The 12,517-nt window shown below is 40.7% G+C and overlaps 1 protein-coding gene across 4 annotated transcripts in view; it reads right to left on the bottom strand.

Moving 5' to 3' along the window:
- Positions 1 to 12,517, bottom strand: part of LOC307025839 (poly [ADP-ribose] polymerase tankyrase-1) — a 90,093-nt gene that overhangs the window by 34,528 nt on the left and 43,048 nt on the right. For all 4 annotated transcript variants that reach the window (XM_079660762.1, XM_079660763.1, XM_079660764.1 and 1 more), the window contains 3 exons: positions 7,575 to 7,669; positions 6,551 to 6,617; positions 6,077 to 6,263 (listed from right to left, as the gene is read on the bottom strand). In XM_079660762.1, the coding sequence (XP_079516888.1) occupies positions 6,077 to 6,263; positions 6,551 to 6,617; positions 7,575 to 7,669 (349 nt within the window). The remainder of the gene's footprint in view (positions 1 to 6,076; positions 6,264 to 6,550; positions 6,618 to 7,574; positions 7,670 to 12,517) is intronic.

The following is a 12,517-nucleotide window of genomic DNA, read 5'->3' as shown; positions in this document are numbered from 1 at the left end:
ACGACCTCCTAACCTATCAGGCTCTCCTCTCCTCTTTCTCTGCTTCCATCTCTCAGGCAAAAAGCACTTTCTTTCAAGATAAGATCCAATCTTCCTATTCCAATCCCAAAAAACTATTTTCTATCTTCTCCACCCTCTTGGACCCCCCCAAAGCACCTCCCCCCTCCTCCCTTCTGTCAAGCGACTTTGTTAACCACTTTGAAAAAAAGGTTGATGATATTCGCTCTTCCTTTTCTGACTCACCTTTACTCACCGCTGGGTCACCAGACCCTCCCTTCACCCACACACTGACCTCCTTCTCCCCTCTCTCTCCAAGTGAGGTTCTTACCCTCGTTACCTCTGCCCGTCCTACCACCTGTTCTCTGGACCCTATCCCCTCAAACCTCCTTCAGACTATCGCTCCTGATATTCTACCATTTCTCACCCATTTCATCAACACTTCTCTAACTTCTGGTCACTTTCCAAACAGTCTCAAGGAGGCAAGAGTAAACCCTCTCCTTAAGAAACCCACTCTCAATCCGTCTGATGTTATTAACTACAGGCCCGTCTCTCTCCTCCCGTTCCTGTCTAAAACACTTGAACGCGCTGTCTTTAAACAACTCTCCTGTTATCTCCATCAGAACAACCTTCTGGATCCGCACCAGTCTGGTTTCAAGGCAGGTCACTCAACAGAAACTGCTCTCCTTGCTGTCTCTGATGAACTGCACACTGCTAAAGCAGCCTCCCTCTCCTCTGTCATCATCCTTCTGGACCTGTCTGCTGCATTCGACACAGTGAACCATCGGATCCTCCTTCGCACTCTCCAAGAACTTGGAGTTTCAGGCACTGCACTTTCCCTCCTCACCTCATACCTCAACGACCGCACCTACAGGGTTACTTGGAGAGGGTCCGAGTCCGACCCTTGTCAATTAACTACAGGGGTCCCTCAGGGCTCGGTTCTTGGTCCCCTCCTCTTCTCCCTGTACACAAACTCGCTCGGGTCTGTCATTAGCCCGCATGGTTTTTCATACCACTGCTACGCTGACGACACCCAACTAATTCTGTCCTTTCCCCGCTCAGAGACCCAGGTCGTCGCACGCATCTCTGCTTGCCTAGCAGACATCTCTCGGTGGATGTCTGCTCATCACCTCAAGCTCAACCTTGACAAGACTGAACTGCTCTTCCTTCCGGGAAAAGATTGTCCCACTCTTGACCTAACAATCAACATCGGCACCTCTGTTGTTTCCCCGACTCAGACTGCAAGGAATCTGGGTGTGGTCCTAGATAACAAATTGTCCTTCACTGCAAACATCGCTGCTACAACCCGCTGCTGCAGATACACGCTTTACAACATCAGGAGGATACGTCCCCAGCTGACCCAGACATCAGCGCAGATTCTGGTCCAGGCTCTCGTCGTCTCACGCCTAGACTACTGCAACTCCCTCCTGGCTGGTCTACCTGCATGTGCCATCCGACCTCTGCAGCTCATCCAGAATGCAGCGGCTCGTCTGGTCTTCAACCTTCCCAAATTCTCCCACACCACACCGCTCCTCCGCTCCCTTCACTGGCTTCCAGTAACTGCTAGAATCCACTTCAAGACACTGGTACTTGCGTACCATGCTGTGAATGGATCTGGCCCTTCCTACATCCAGGACATGGTTAAACCGTACACCCCAGCACGTGCACTCCGCTCTGCGTCAGCCAAACAGCTCGCTGCACCCGCACTGCGAGGGGGACCCAAGTTCCCGTCAGCAAAAACACGTGGGTTTGCTATCCTGGCTCCAAAATGGTGGAATGAGCTCCCCATTGAAATCAGGACAGCAGATAGCTTACACATCTTCCGACGCAAACTGAAAACTCATCTCTTTAGACTCCACTTCGAGCGATAGAATTACTAACAAAGCACTTATATACTAATAAAGGGCTGGCTTTCTAAATGCCAGTTGAGTAGCACTTGAAATGTTTGGCTCTATGAAACCTGATGTACTTATATGATTCTGTTTTCTTAAAGGTTGTATCTTCCTGGTCGAATGCACTTATTGTAAGTCGCTTTGGATAAAAGCGTCAGCTAAATGCAATGTAATGTAATGTATTGTCTTGATAATCACATTTCCTTAGCCTATTAAATCTACAACCTTTAAAACTGTAACAATTTGGCCAATGTGCTTATTCTCTGTCATGCTGAGAGAAACAAAAGGGTTGGCTAAGCCATACAAACTGGAAACAAGGGAAACACGACCCAAACGTTTAAATAAAAACACCCACCAGAGCCTCAAAGATGGACAAACCCAACAGGAATGTCCTTAAATGTTACACTTTTCCTTTAAAATAGTACAACTGGCTACTTCCTTTTTCAAAGCCAGATACCCTGATCAACTTTCACGTGTGTCTCAATCATCTGTGCCATTCTGTATTCCAGACAACAGGAGACTTAATGTCAGGTTATCAAAGGTTCAATAAAACACATCCAAAATATTATTTCACACACCCTACTCAGCAGATGACAAGTTGTTACAGGGAAAGCCCTTTGGTATAAAAACCGGGAGTCTTTCACAAGCTTTAGGTACCATGCCCAAATATGGAAAAAACATTACATTTGGAAGAAATACTAAATAGAAAGGTTGGATTCAATCTCAAATGTCTTCATTTCTAGATTTGGTGTTTTGTTTTTGCAGAAAATGTCCAACTGTTTCCATAATCACATCCTCTTGCAGCCAACAGGTGCAGTTGTCCTGCAGTTGTACATCGACTCGAGACGACTTGTGATTCATTTATCTTTGATCCGTTTCATTACAAAGAAAGCGCCACAAGTGCAGCAGCGGGAGAGCTGAATCCCTAATTAACTTCCAAAGAGTTGCAGAGAGCGTTCTGGCAGAGACAAAGACTTATCTTGTCTGCTGTGACTCTGCAGGAACAAAGCAAATGAATTTCATTATTGCTCAATTTCCGTTTAATTAAATATCATACATTTTGAAAAATGCTCCATTAAGAAAACAGAGGCATGGGGATGTTGCTGTAGATATACAGCTTGCGTACGTTTTGCTGTAAAATAGATCCCTGACAGGTTAAACTGTGGAAGTGAACCATGCACCAAATAAAACCCAGCGATCCAATTCAAAATGAGACCTTTTCTCAGTTTGTAATGAGAGTTTTGGAGCCACGACAAAGGTCAGTGTGTCGCCTGTAACAGACTATGGGAGCATGTTGTTAGCCTAGCTGATAGCAGGAGATGTTTGTTGTTTTGTTACTTAGATAGATAGACTTTCTAGATAGCTACTTTTTTTATCCCAAATTGGGAAATGATTTATTGCGGCTCCTACAGGGAGTCCGCAGGCAATGACGGTAAAAAAGACTAAACTAAATTGTTTTAAATTTGGGTGAGTACAATATTGTTGAAATAAATACTCTCCCTAGTTTAAAGTCCAGTTACAAGGTATGCAGGACTGAATCCAAATTAAAAAATAACAGATCTTTGAAGCTGATGTTTAAAAACAAACAAGTTTCTAATTTATTTTTGTCAACACTCTTCTTCTGTGGTTTTTCATCCAGTACACAGCACTAGCACAGCTATACAACGTATTGGTGAGTACAATATTTTTTGAAATAAATACTCTCCCTAGTTCAAAGTAAGCAGGGACTGAAGAACATAGATTCATTGTCACATTGTTTGTTTTCAAAGATTACAAACAGATGTAAAACATGGGCTGCGGTCGAATAGTCCATTTAGCTTAGGAACCTTCCTAACGGAGTGAAATGACCCGGAAGTACGTCAGTGGCAGCCATGATAAGAGCCGTTCGAATTCTCTAGATGATAGGAAAGGAGGGCTGCGGTCGGATAATCCAAAAATCAGCTCCTAAATTCTAACCCTATCTCCTATTCCTTGACCTCTGAGTGAAACGTCACAGGGTTAAGGGATAGTGGATAGGAGAATTCAAAAGGACTTAAGAGAAGATACTGCGGTACTTTAGAGAATCCGAATGCACTTTCACTATCTGACGTGTTTATGATGCGCCGGCGGACGTCATTTTGTGCGTCTGCTGCTGTGTGGAAACTATGGAAACTACAGTTTTCTATAGCGGACTACAACATGGATGTATAGAACGAGGGACTACTGTAAACTCATCCAGAGACTCTGCACCGTGCTCTGATGCTGTTGTTTTATGCTTTATGAACGTGGACAACCGAGAAACATATTCTTCATGAACAAAGTTGGAATTGAAATAAAAAATGAAAGTCAAACTTATGCTCGTCACCCTCTCCCTCCGGTCCACATTAATACAAATGATCCCAATAAGTATGATTGTATGAACTGAAAGATCTTAAAATCAATACAAATGTATTTATTATAAACGTTAGTTCTTAACATCTATCACTGTGTATATCACCATTCAAACATCTTTTAAAAGTTGAACAAACCCCACACAGCTCAGTGAAATGTTGACTTTATTTGATCATTTCAGTAAAAACTAACGTTCTTATTTCTCTTTTTGATTATGATACTGATGAACGTTCAAAACAAAGCACTTTGTCAAGTTACCACATACGTTTTAAAATGCTTAATAAGCACTGCAACTTTCATGATATAATTTCTCCGTCATAATCGTTTGTTTCCGTGAACGGCCGACGGCAAATGCTGCGGCTGCAAGGCATTGTGGGGCAGCATTTTCTCCTCTCCTTTTGGTAAGGGAGGTCCAGTGGTTCCTAAGCTAAAGGAGGTTATAAAGAAAGTTTGAAACCTCCTTTCCTTTCATTTGGAGAATTTGAACGGCACTTATCCTGGCTGCCACTGAGGGACTTCCAGGTCATTTCACTCTGTTAGGAAGGTTCCTAAGCTAAATGGACTATTCGACTTCAGCCGAGGTTTCAAACTTCCTTTATAACCTCCTTTAGCTTAGGAACCACTGGACCTTCCTTTACGAAAGGAAAAGGAGAACATGCTGCCCCACAATGCCTTGCAGCTGCAGCATTTTCCGTCACACAACATTCGGCCGTTCACGGAAACAACCGATTATGACCGAGAAATTATATCATGAAAGTTGCGGTGCTTATTAAGCTTTTTAAAACGTATGTGGTAAGTTGCCAAAGTGCTTTGTTTTGAACGTTCATCAGTATCATAATCAAAAAGAGAAATATGAACGTTAGTTTTTACTGGAATGATCAAATAAAGTTTACTGAGCTGTGTGTGGTTTGTTTAACTTTTAAAAGATGTTTGAATGGTGATATACACAGTGATAGATGTTAAGGACTAACGCTGTTAATAAATACATTTTTATTTATTTTAAGATCTTTTCATACAATCATACGTATTGGGATCATTTGTATTCATGTGGACCGGAGGGAGAGGGTGACGAGCATAAGTTTCACTCTCCTTTTTATTTAAATTCCAACTTTGGTCATGAAGAATATGTTTCTCTGTTGTCCACGTTCATAAAGCATAAAGCAACAGCTTCAGAGCACGGTGCAGAGTCTCTAGATGAGTTTACAGTAGTCCCTCGTTCTTATTAAACATCCATGTTGTCGTCCGCTGTATAGAAAACTGTAGTTTCCCACAGCAGCAACATTTATGACGTCCGCTGGCGCATATAAATACGTCGGATAGTGAAAGTGCAGTCGGATTCTCAAAGCACTTCTCCTAAATCCTTTTGAATTCTCCTATCCACTATTCCTTAACCCTTTAACGTTTCACTAAGAGGTCAAGGAATAGACGATAGGAGCTGATTTTTTGACTATTCGACCGCAACCCTGATGTTTTTTTCTACACTCTTCTTCTGTGGTTTTTAATCTAGTACACAGCATGTAAACCAGTCAAGACTATTTTGTCCTGCTCACCATTCCAAGCACGTGAAACTGTTCATGTCAGATGTTATCATCTCCCTCCCTTTCAACCCATAATTCCTTGTTTTCAGCTTAACAGTCCTGTTACCAGAATATTCACATTTTCATCCGGCTGAATGCTCAAACACATTACTCCAAACATGTCTGGTGTAAAAACAGTCTCTCCTAAAAACAACCTATTCATTAATTCAGCACAGTGACACATTTAGCTGCCTGTACGCCGCAGCTGCAGTTTATGTAAATGAAGCCCAACACACTCACATGTAAGTCTTTCCTTCAGCTCGGGAGTGGGCGCCATGTCCACTGAGCTCTTGCTGTGGCAGTTGAGCAGGGTCGGGTCGGCCCCGTGGCTCAGCAGCAGAGAGCACACCTCCACTCGGTTTTTAGACGCCGCTTCATGGAGAGGGGTAAACTGCCAAAGATCCATGGCGTTCACACACGCACCGTGCTGAAAAATAAGGAAAAGTGTATGAGTAAATGAGAGGGAAGCAACATGGATGACACAGAGCAACGTTTATATTGTTAACCATTTTCAATCCTTACAAACACTGCGGTAATCTATAGCTAGTACATATTTGTACTTATGTTAAATACAATGACAAAAAAGTGGAAGTTCTTTCCTGGGGATTCAATTTCCATTTCGTACAAGAAACAATATTTATTTACTTTATATTTTATTATAAAGAGTAAGTGCCAATGTTTAAGCAGTCTCTGAGATAGCATGTGTGAGTGTACCTTTAGCAGCAGTTCAGTAACTTCATAGTGTCCGTAGGAGCAGGCGTTATGCAGAGGCACCAGACCCCTGGAGGGGCAAAGGATAAACATTATTAACACTAATTAACCCTTTATTCCATTGTATCTTTCTACAACAGAGGGGGGGGGGCTAGTGGAGTATGAAGCCCTCTGTATCGCGTATATCAACGGGGGGGGGGGGCATGCTAGTGGAGTGCACGCGTCTCACACAAGCCTAGTTTGTTGGGCGGTACCCTGAGAAATACAAGGTGTGGCGTGTGAGCGTGTGAATGGAGTGAAATGCGTGTGTCTCGCGTGAGACTTGAGAGCCTCTGTTAACACATCTGAGAAGCTATATGGTGCGTTTAAAGCTGAATATTACAACAACATGCTAATATGGTGAAAATGAGAAGACTAAAATACTGATGTTCAGTGAAGATGTATTAACATGTTTTAATCAGATAGCATCTTAGCTAGCCTTAGCTTGTTAGCATGCTAACAACATCTGCTTATTAGCACTATAAATTGCTCCTACAGAGAGCCTCTTTGCTAGCATTGCTAATAAATTAAGCAGTGTCACAAAATTAGTTTTGTAGGATGTAATTCTGGTTGAGACTTACTTTAAGAATGTAGGGTGTTTGTCTATTTTAAATGTCTATTTTAAAATAACATCAATTGATGCTAGCATCAGTCTAGCAACTACACTCGCCATTTCAAACGTAAGCATGTTTTAGTAAGTGCACATCCTAGTTTTATCACAAATTAATGATGGATGACTCAATATTTAATGAGAAATTAAGAAATTCACTTCCATATCCGGTTGGAAAATGTAGAGACACAATGAAAGCCCTGCGTGTGGTTTGTTGTCCAATCACATAGAGAGGATTCTTGATGACGTCTCACATATTGACCAGCCTACTTTCTACCACAACTACCACTGAAGGATTATGCAGTGTTTCAAAAGGTCAAAATAAATATCTACGTTAAAACTCTCTTTTTATTGCACTTTCATTTGTTTTATACGTACCCCTTGTCCTTGGCGTGAACATCTGCTCCGTGCTGCAGTAACAGCTGAACTATCCTCACCCTGTTGTATCCTGCTGCCAGGTGGAGTGGAGTGGACTGGAGAGGCAAAGAAGGAGAAAGGGAGGGACACAAAGGGCAAGAAGAGAGGAAAAGGGGAAGAAACAGACACAGTGGGAGGGAAAAAGAAGGATATATTTAGTAAATGTCCAATATGACAACATATAATGATTTCATAACATAGAGTTTGCAATAAAGGATATACACATTCTGTTTCCCTATGATCAACCAGTTGTACGACAAGACCTTTCACAAAGAAATGGTCTTTTCCACCACTGAATCAATCAAGAGTTATAAAGCACGACTATATTTCCCCCATAAAAATGATGAAAGCTGCATTTCTGAATGCTCTCAGATGGGACTGAGATGAGATGGCTCCATGCTGAGCTTCCTCTCTCAGCAAAGGCCATTCTTCTTCAAAGCACGAGTGACACCCACACTGGAGTAGAAATATTACGCCAGCGAGAATGTTCCCATTATTCAGTCAAACTGAACTCGGTACAAGAGAAACTAATGGGAAATCTAGCTCTATGGCATGTTTGAAAGCTTTTTACAACACAACAAGAGGCACTACAGCAGATACATTTTGAATAGAACAGGGAATACATATTCCACAAGCAGTACAGCAAGCAGATCAAAGAGTTCTTAGATAGCACCGAGCTAACTACAAGTGTCCAGTTTCCAAATGCCATTGCCATTATCCGGACATTTTTCTGTCAATGGTCCAAGAAAACCAGGACAGTAAGATTAGATTAGAGTTAGATTCCCTCCAAACTTGGAGGAAATATTGCAATCGGAAAATATCGTAACAAATTTCATGATTGACTGAGGTATCACTTTTTGCATGTTGAATAGAACTATTTGAGTTTTGATCGGAAGATTTTAATAATGTAAATAATAATGTAAATATGTTTTGTATTCTTGGGCAATGGTTCAATGGCACTGGACCGGAGACTCCACTTACTGTATTGACTGATTTTTGTATGGATTTAGATAAACTAACAACTAGTGTTCTCATAATGGCAGCGGATGGAAAAGCAGATTAGTTTGTATTTTCTTTTGCCAATATTCTGAAAACTTGGTTGGATTAGTCCAAATCTTTTTACAAAACATTTGTCCCATCTCTTGTCAACAAGCAAAATCAAAACCAAAATGTTTGAATGAGCATAAAGGAATATTTAAGAATACAAATAATAAGCTAGTATTTAGGTCGCCAAAAACACAATATGGAACATAATCAACAAAACAAAAATGGCCCAGAAATCACACAATGATGGCAGCATTCTTAAATGCTACAGTACCGCAATGAGATCTGGGATTCAAACACCGCCCCTAGACATCTTTCCATTTTAAATCCCATAACGAGGTCAGTCGTAGGTCACACACACAGAGAGAGATTTCTCTTTAAAAGTCACACTACAACATCATTTCATCAGCCATGATGCAAAACCTTGGCAACATCAAAAATAAAATAAAATATATATGTTTACAAAGTACTGGTTTTCAAAGTGGAACTTAACTTTTTTCCTAAAAATAAATTCAGGAAATTATTAGGTTTTCACTGCTGGCTGGCTATTTTGTCAATTATGCAGAATGGTCTCAAAAGATGTCAGAGATACTGGAACTCTTATCAAAAGCAGGAACATGTTTAACTTTGGTCGGAAAATAACAATTAGGGCTATTACAACTTGTTTTTGTTTTTTTTTATCTGACAAAAAGGAGGATGTAGATTCCATCTCCTGCTTTGATGTCAGAAGAGATCTTGAAAAACAGATCATCTTTAGTGTTGTGAGAGTTCAGCGGAGAAGCAGCAGCAGTGAGGCAGAGCTGGGCGGACAGATGGTGTACTCGTATTTACAGGATGTGACAGCAGCATTTGGAAGAAGCAGTACATGGGACGTGGTTACTCATCATCCTCATCTTTAATGCAGTGTTGTCTGTGTGTCTGTGTACTTGTGACTGCAAATGTTGAATATAAATAAACAGACAAAAAAAACACCAATATTTAAAACAGCAATCAGGTCCCTTTACAATCATAAAACCACTCAAAATCCCAGCAGTGACTCATCAGTATGTACCGTTGCATCACCATGATGTTGTTGCCAGGGTCGGACTGGGTATAAGCTCCGCCTCCTCAATCTGTCAACCCTGTGAGATTGAGGGTATGTGCATGTGTGTGTATGAGAGAGAGGGTCTATTGGATTATCCTTACAGAAGCCATTTGTATTCAAGTCGTAAAAAAGCGCTTTTATTATGAGCCTCTGACCTCAGCAGCCACAAGCCAATAATAATCAAAAAAGCATCAGCCATTTGTCTTCTATCTGAGCTATAATACATCCAACATCTCTCCACTTCAGCCTGCTCCTTTTTCTAGTGCAGTATCTTTTGAAAGGTCGCACAAACGGCTTTTTGTATTTTTATGAATGCTCTTGTGCAGCGGCAAAACAAATGAGCTTCGTGAAATATTCTTGACTTAACATTGGCATATTATTGATGCTGGTGTCAAGGCTGTAAGTGTAATAAGGGTCGGATTAGGTGGTTTATAACAGACTGTGACATTTGGATTGAAGCAGGATATGTCTTTATGATGTGAGCATGTGACCATTTACTCAAAACATAAGTTGAACACTAGCCTTATGGCAGAGTAACTTCATGTTTTAGATACGATATTATAGATAGTACACATGGTCAGAAAAAGGGCTTTATGCTATTTAAAAGCATTTGTATTGTTATCCATACAGCTGTCTGCAGCAGGTGCATGCAGCATTTAGATACCCTTTGAATCCTTCATATTTTAGGGTTTATTAATATGTAATCCTTTTATTGTTAAACTAATACTATTATTTCTTATTAGCAAACCTGGTTTTTTGATTGTGAATGTTTATTATGTCATGTTATCTACTTTATTGGAGTTTATATTTCTTGTTTCTGTATTTTGACAACCTTAACTAAAGTGCCAAGCGCTTTGTTAAATTCTTCTTTAAAAAGTATTTATCTCCTTTCGTTAAATGATGTATTACTAAGGTGTCAATCATAACCATCAGCATTCATTAGCACATATCAAAAGGTAACTGTACACTGCACTTAAAGTTTGATTTAGTGGTTTGTTTCAGTGTCATCTGAACATCATCACATGACACGACTGCAAACGTCTACTGGTTTAATTCCTCAGAATAAATGGTACCGCAGTGGTGGTTGCAGACACACCTGGTGGAGAACTGCACTCAGCCAAAAGCACTTATCAAGTTGGATGTAGTTGTTTTTTTTTGCTCCAGTGTCCTTCAACTGTTGGTGTTTTTATCCATAAACTGCTTTGATACTTGATGAAATTTGTTGCCCCAAAGTGAAAAACCTAGTAGGCGATATTTCAGAGAGAAGCACTCCGCAATCACAATGGCAGACAGAAAGAGAACGATAGCAATAAAAAACCTATCCGGCTAGTTTTAATCACCTAAAAGCCTTTCTGAGGAGGAGGGGAAAGGAAGGAAATATGGGAAGAAAATGAAGGAGAGATGTGGAGGGCATGTTAAAGCCAAGATGGGAAATACTAATCTTTTTACTGGCAGCTTTTGGTAGCATTTTAAAAAATGCATTTATCCTTTCCCCTTCCATAGAAACACCATCCATCTGAACGGCAGCTGGAAAGTCTCCTCACATCGAAAAATGTCCAGATTTAGCTTATTTGGCCATCTAACAGCAAGCACTATTTGTATCAAAAAGGAATGAATCAAACATTGACATTTAACAAAACATATTTTAAATAAATATGTGATGGGCTGCTTTGTTAGTTCCCTCTGTGATGTTTTCATTTTTCTCTCACACCTCTCAGATAGTCCTTTCTCTCGGCCTTCCTTGTCTCTTTACAAGCCTGTCAAGCTGTTCCCATGACAACAGTGACTGGTAGCTGTCAGCAGTTGCCATAGCGATGAGAAATGATCTATCTCGCAGTGTGAACGACCATATTTGGGCCATTTTGTTTAGTGTCCTTTTTTAACATGTGTGGGTGGGAAATATGCTGATATTCTTTAACTTCAAACAGTCTCCTTAACCCAATAAATTCACGAGTGTGATCACAGCAGTAAAATATTCAAATTCAAGATTCCTTTAATCTTTGTCCTTATGAATTGGTCACACACCGCTCCACTTGTATAAGGGAAATCAATTCAAGAAAATGCTTTAAACCGAGGAAGAACGATGAAGAAACATGGAAAAATAAAGGGCTGTGTGCACTGCATATATATATGTACCATGGGGATGTGATCTGCACATAGGTTGAAGCATGAATCAGCAAATTAAACTGCCTATACCATATTGGACATGGTTTAAAAAAAAAAAGAAAAAAGGCTTGTGGGGTGATAAATATCTTGTCGGTGGAGTGCGGAGATTGTCTACAATTGATGAGCAGGGTGACAGAAATATGGGATGAAGCTGTCCGACTGATATCCTGAGATTTAATACCTGGATAAATGTATTGGGCCATTCTATAATCCTATGTTCATATGTCAAAAATACACATTTCTCCATCACTATGGTTGAATGGATTAATTAAATAAAAATCCTCATTATGTGATGACCGGGCAGATTAAAACAGGGGTCAGAGTAACTTGATAGGGGTTGGTTAATCAAATACTTCTCTTAATTTAAAACATAGTGGAACATCCCTTTAGCCTGCACTCGGGTCTTTGATCTGCCTTAGCACTCCGGTCATGGCTGCACATCAGCAGGTGGACACGCCGACAAGATGAGTAGTGTCAGATGACTGGATCAATAAACATATTAGCAGATCTGTGTGCCACTCCTCCGGCTGACACATGCACATACACGCTCTCATACACACATTATCGGGAGTGACAGCTCAGCCCAGCCAACAGCTTGGAAGATAAGTAA

This window comes from Notothenia rossii (genome assembly GCF_949606895.1).
Source record: "Notothenia rossii genome assembly, chromosome: 11".
Classification (NCBI taxonomy): Eukaryota; Metazoa; Chordata; class Actinopteri; order Perciformes; family Nototheniidae; genus Notothenia; species Notothenia rossii.
The sequence above is the reverse complement of the archived record's forward strand: the minus strand, read 5'-3'. Positions and strand labels throughout refer to the sequence as shown.